The sequence below is a fragment of the Gossypium hirsutum genome, chromosome A12 (assembly GCF_007990345.1).
Source record: "Gossypium hirsutum isolate 1008001.06 chromosome A12, Gossypium_hirsutum_v2.1, whole genome shotgun sequence".
Lineage (NCBI taxonomy): Eukaryota > Viridiplantae > Streptophyta > Magnoliopsida > Malvales > Malvaceae > Gossypium > Gossypium hirsutum.
This window is the reverse complement of record NC_053435.1, coordinates 36,897,872-36,901,623: the sequence shown is the minus strand read 5'-3', so window position 1 is coordinate 36,901,623 and position 3,752 is coordinate 36,897,872. Positions and strand designations below refer to the sequence as shown.

General features: G+C 34.4%; 1 protein-coding gene across 1 annotated transcript; it reads left to right on the top strand.

Annotated features, from left to right (window-relative positions):
- The first annotated feature begins 259 nt into the window (after positions 1–259).
- Positions 260–3,195, top strand: LOC107934402 (lanC-like protein GCL1). Its single transcript, XM_016866831.2, has 5 exons — positions 260–619; positions 812–1,020; positions 1,834–1,945; positions 2,124–2,594; positions 2,681–3,195. Exons 1-5 carry the CDS (start codon positions 461–463, stop codon positions 3,026–3,028), a joined length of 1,299 nt encoding a protein of 432 aa, XP_016722320.1. The 5' UTR covers positions 260–460; the 3' UTR covers positions 3,029–3,195.
- Positions 3,196–3,752: the final 557 nt, after the last annotated feature.

Genomic DNA, 3,752 nt, shown 5'->3' with positions numbered 1-3,752 from the left:
TTTTATATATTAAAAACATTTTTCGGAAACAATTCACTCCGATATTTTCTTAAAACTAGAATAGGTTCAAAATCATAAATTTTCTCACGTTTTCCATTGTACCCGAAACATAACAACAGGCCCCACCTTATCCTACCGTCTATATGATCTTAATAATGTTTAGATTTTATTCATTTTTTTTATTACAACGCGAGACACGTGGGAATCAACGGTTAAGTATTTTTATCTAAGGAATATCCTAACGACACGCCACGTGCACCAACCTCCATTTGCGTGTGCTGAACCGCCATTCCACACAATCACAGCCCAACACATCAACACCTTTGGCGTTGCCCTTGGCATTGGCATCTCATTCCATTCCTTCTTTTCTTATTTATTTTACTTTCTAGTTCTCTCTTTGGTTGCTAAAGAAAGTTGGAACAAAAGTATCAAAAGCCTACCAAGTACCGGACATCAATCAATGTCTTCTGTAATGGAGTTGACAGCATCTCAAGAAAGCCATGATGAGGGTAAAAATGAACGGTTAGATAATTTTCTTAACATGGATCCAACGCTTTCTAATAGTTTGTCACTCTCTGCTGATACTTTCCTTAAAGCTGCCATGACTCTCAAGAACCAGGTACGCTTGTTTCTTTTTTCGTTTTTTTTTTAGGACAGAAAATTGTTCTTGCATTTAAACCTCTGTCTATGTATCATGTCATAGTTAAGATACAAAAAGTGCTAACACGAGGACCGGTTTTTATAAAGGTTGTTTTAGTTACTAGGGAGGACTGAGAAGTTTAGTTTTTGTTTTTTTCTTTTGGGGGTTTAGGTAGTGGAGGTTACATGGAAAGGAAGGGGAAGTGGCGGCGGCGGCGGCGGCGGGTTAGGTACGGGAATAGACCCGACTGTTTATACGGGTCTGCTGGGGACAGCTTTCACTTGCTTGAGATCTTACGAGGCTACTGGTAATCGGCAGGACTTGGTATTGTCCGCTGAGATCGTTGACACGTGCCTCTCAGTCGCACGTGCCTCCCCTAGGTATGTTCTTTCTGGCGGTTATTTATATTATATCTATATTTTTCTTTCTTAATGATTTGATATCTTAATTTGGAGAAGAATTCAATTATGAGGAGTAAATATAGTTATTAAAATTTATTGGGTCACTAGATTGAATTTTTATAGCTTATAATTATTCTTAAGATTGGTGAGATGTATTTACATTATTAATTATTAAATTATTGGATAAATTTTTGTTTTAAAGTATTGAATTATTTAGGAAAGGGAAGCCGTGGTCATTTTACCTAATAATGCAGCAGTTGCAGCAGCACACTCTCCTATTCACTTTTTATCTTTTTTGGTACAAAAATATCATAGAGAACCAATTCTTTGAATACAACAAAACTACGGATATATTTTTGTGCCGCATCTTTATTTTAATGTTTAAAAAAGAAAAAGGTAAAAGGACAAATCGTCTGCGAATATAGAATTTCGCTTTCTATATTCAGTACAGAGGACAGTTTTCTTTTTAAGATGACACACGTAGATGAAGAAATAAATTTTTAAAATTTAATATGGCACTATAAAAATTAATTGAAATATCAGGAATGGATATTTTAAGGGATGGATACTGATTAATTTGGATACAAACAGTTAATAATTGTTGTGTTATTGGTGATAAATGTATTTATTAATGAGTGGATACCAAGTAATTTATTTATTTTTTGGACTAAAAGTATCAAGTAATTTATTGATAGTATATCATTTCAAATATATTGATACCAAGGGTGTATTGATACTCTTTTTTTTCTTTTATGTCAACATAAAATTATGTTTGTTTTTTTCTTTTTGCAGACATGTGACATTTTTATGTGGTAGAGGAGGGGTGTATTCGCTTGGAGCAGTGGTGGCTAATTACATGGGGGATCATCAAAGACTTGAATTCTTCTTGAATCTCTTCATCGAGGTATCTATCTTTTGCTCTTCAAAAATGATTCTATCAAATACATTTCATACATTATTGCTTGTGGAATTTTTTCTTCTCTTCCAAGATACTGAAATTTAACCCTTACTAGTGGAAGATAGTTCCAAATAATGATAATATTATAATCTAACTTAAGAATTTCAATTAACAAAATATATAGGTAGCACAAGAAAAAGCACTTCCGGTAGGGCCTGAAGAAGGCGGTTTCGGAATGTCATACGATCTTCTTTATGGGCGGGCTGGATTCTTATGGGCTGCTTTGTTCCTAAACAAGCATCTACAGGGAGAGGTGGTACCCAACGATGTTCTTATGCCGATCGTTGATGCCGTATTAGCTGCCGGTAGGACAGGGGCTTCCGATCTGCCAGCCTGCCCTTTGATGTATCGATGGCATGGCACAAGGTACTGGGGTGCAGCCAACGGTCTTGCCGGAATCTTGCACGTGCTCCTACACTTCCCTCTTTCAGAAGGCTATGCCGGCGAGGTCAAAGGAACTTTGAGGCACATGATGTGTAACAGATTTCCTCATAGTGGGAATTACCCTTCAAGTGAAGGGAACCCAAGGGACAAGTTGGTGCAGTGGTCTCATGGCGCAACCAGTATGGCAATCACTCTAGCGAAGGCATCGCAGGTTAGCAACTCTAGCTCTTTTTGGTTCAAACATAAATTAGCATCGTCAATACAGTTCAATCCATACTTTCTGCTTCATTCGTGAAGGTCTATCCGAACGATAGAGAATTCCGTGACGCCGCTATAGAAGCAGGGGAGGTCGTATGGAAGAATGGGTTAGTGAAGAAGGTGGGGCTAGCTGATGGTATTGCTGGGAACACCTATGCTTTTCTTTCACTTTATCGCCTTACCGGAGAGACCATTTACAAATATAGGGCAAAGGCTTTTGCAAGCTTCTTATACCATAATAAAAGGAAGCTTGCAGGTATAGAACATGGCGGTGGATTCCGAGCTAATGATGAGTACTCCCTTTTCCAAGGGCTAGCAGGGACAGCTTGCCTCTGGTTTGATATGCTTGCACCCCACAAGTCTAAGTTCCCGGGATACGAGCTCTAAGGTTTAACACTATGGAGGGTAACATGTATATAACTCTCACTTAATCAACCAACTTCTGTAACAGGAAGAAATCATTAGTTATACATTTAACTAGTTTTTTATGGTGAGCAAACCACGAGTTGATAGTATTTATTAATAAAAATATATTAAATTATTTCGTATTAAAATCTATTTGTTTTTATACATTATGCATAAACATAATTATTGACAATTAAAATATTCAAAAATTAATAAGTGATATTAATCTATTTGTACATGCATTTTGTACAATATAATTTAGATATAAATTTATATCGAAACTTTAAAAATAAAAATTAAAAAAGAGTAACATAATAATAAAAATGTTTAATTTAGGGTATGACGTGATTGAAAATGTTGTTACCTTATAGAGATTTAATAATGTAATAGGCTTAGTATTTTGTAAATAAATTATCATAAATTTTCCCACTATAAATTAGATCAAATATTTATAATTTTAAGGTTTAGGTAATTAAATAGAGTAAATTATTTATTATGTTTTAAAAATGTTAATGTTTAAATATTTTTTTTAGTTGTTTGAGTTTTAGCGTTGATTTAAGCTGGTGAAAACACTTTATCTTTTCATTTTAAGGATTGGAAAGAAATTACAAGTATTTATAGATATTTGTATTAAAAAATATCTTTTTAAAAGTGATATATACTAATAAAGAATGTATTTAAATACAATTAAATATTTTAATATAAC

Bases quoted from the DNA above. Each gene is read 5' to 3' on its own strand.
- LOC107934402 (XM_016866831.2), top strand. From the start codon at position 461: ATGTCTTCTGTAATGGAGTTGACAGCATCTCAAGAAAGCCATGATGAG. The intron at 620-811 runs GTACGCTTGTTT...TTGGGGGTTTAG, and splicing joins CCATGACTCTCAAGAACCAG to GTAGTGGAGGTTACATGGAA. The intron at 2,595-2,680 runs GTTAGCAACTCT...TCATTCGTGAAG, and splicing joins CTCTAGCGAAGGCATCGCAG to GTCTATCCGAACGATAGAGA.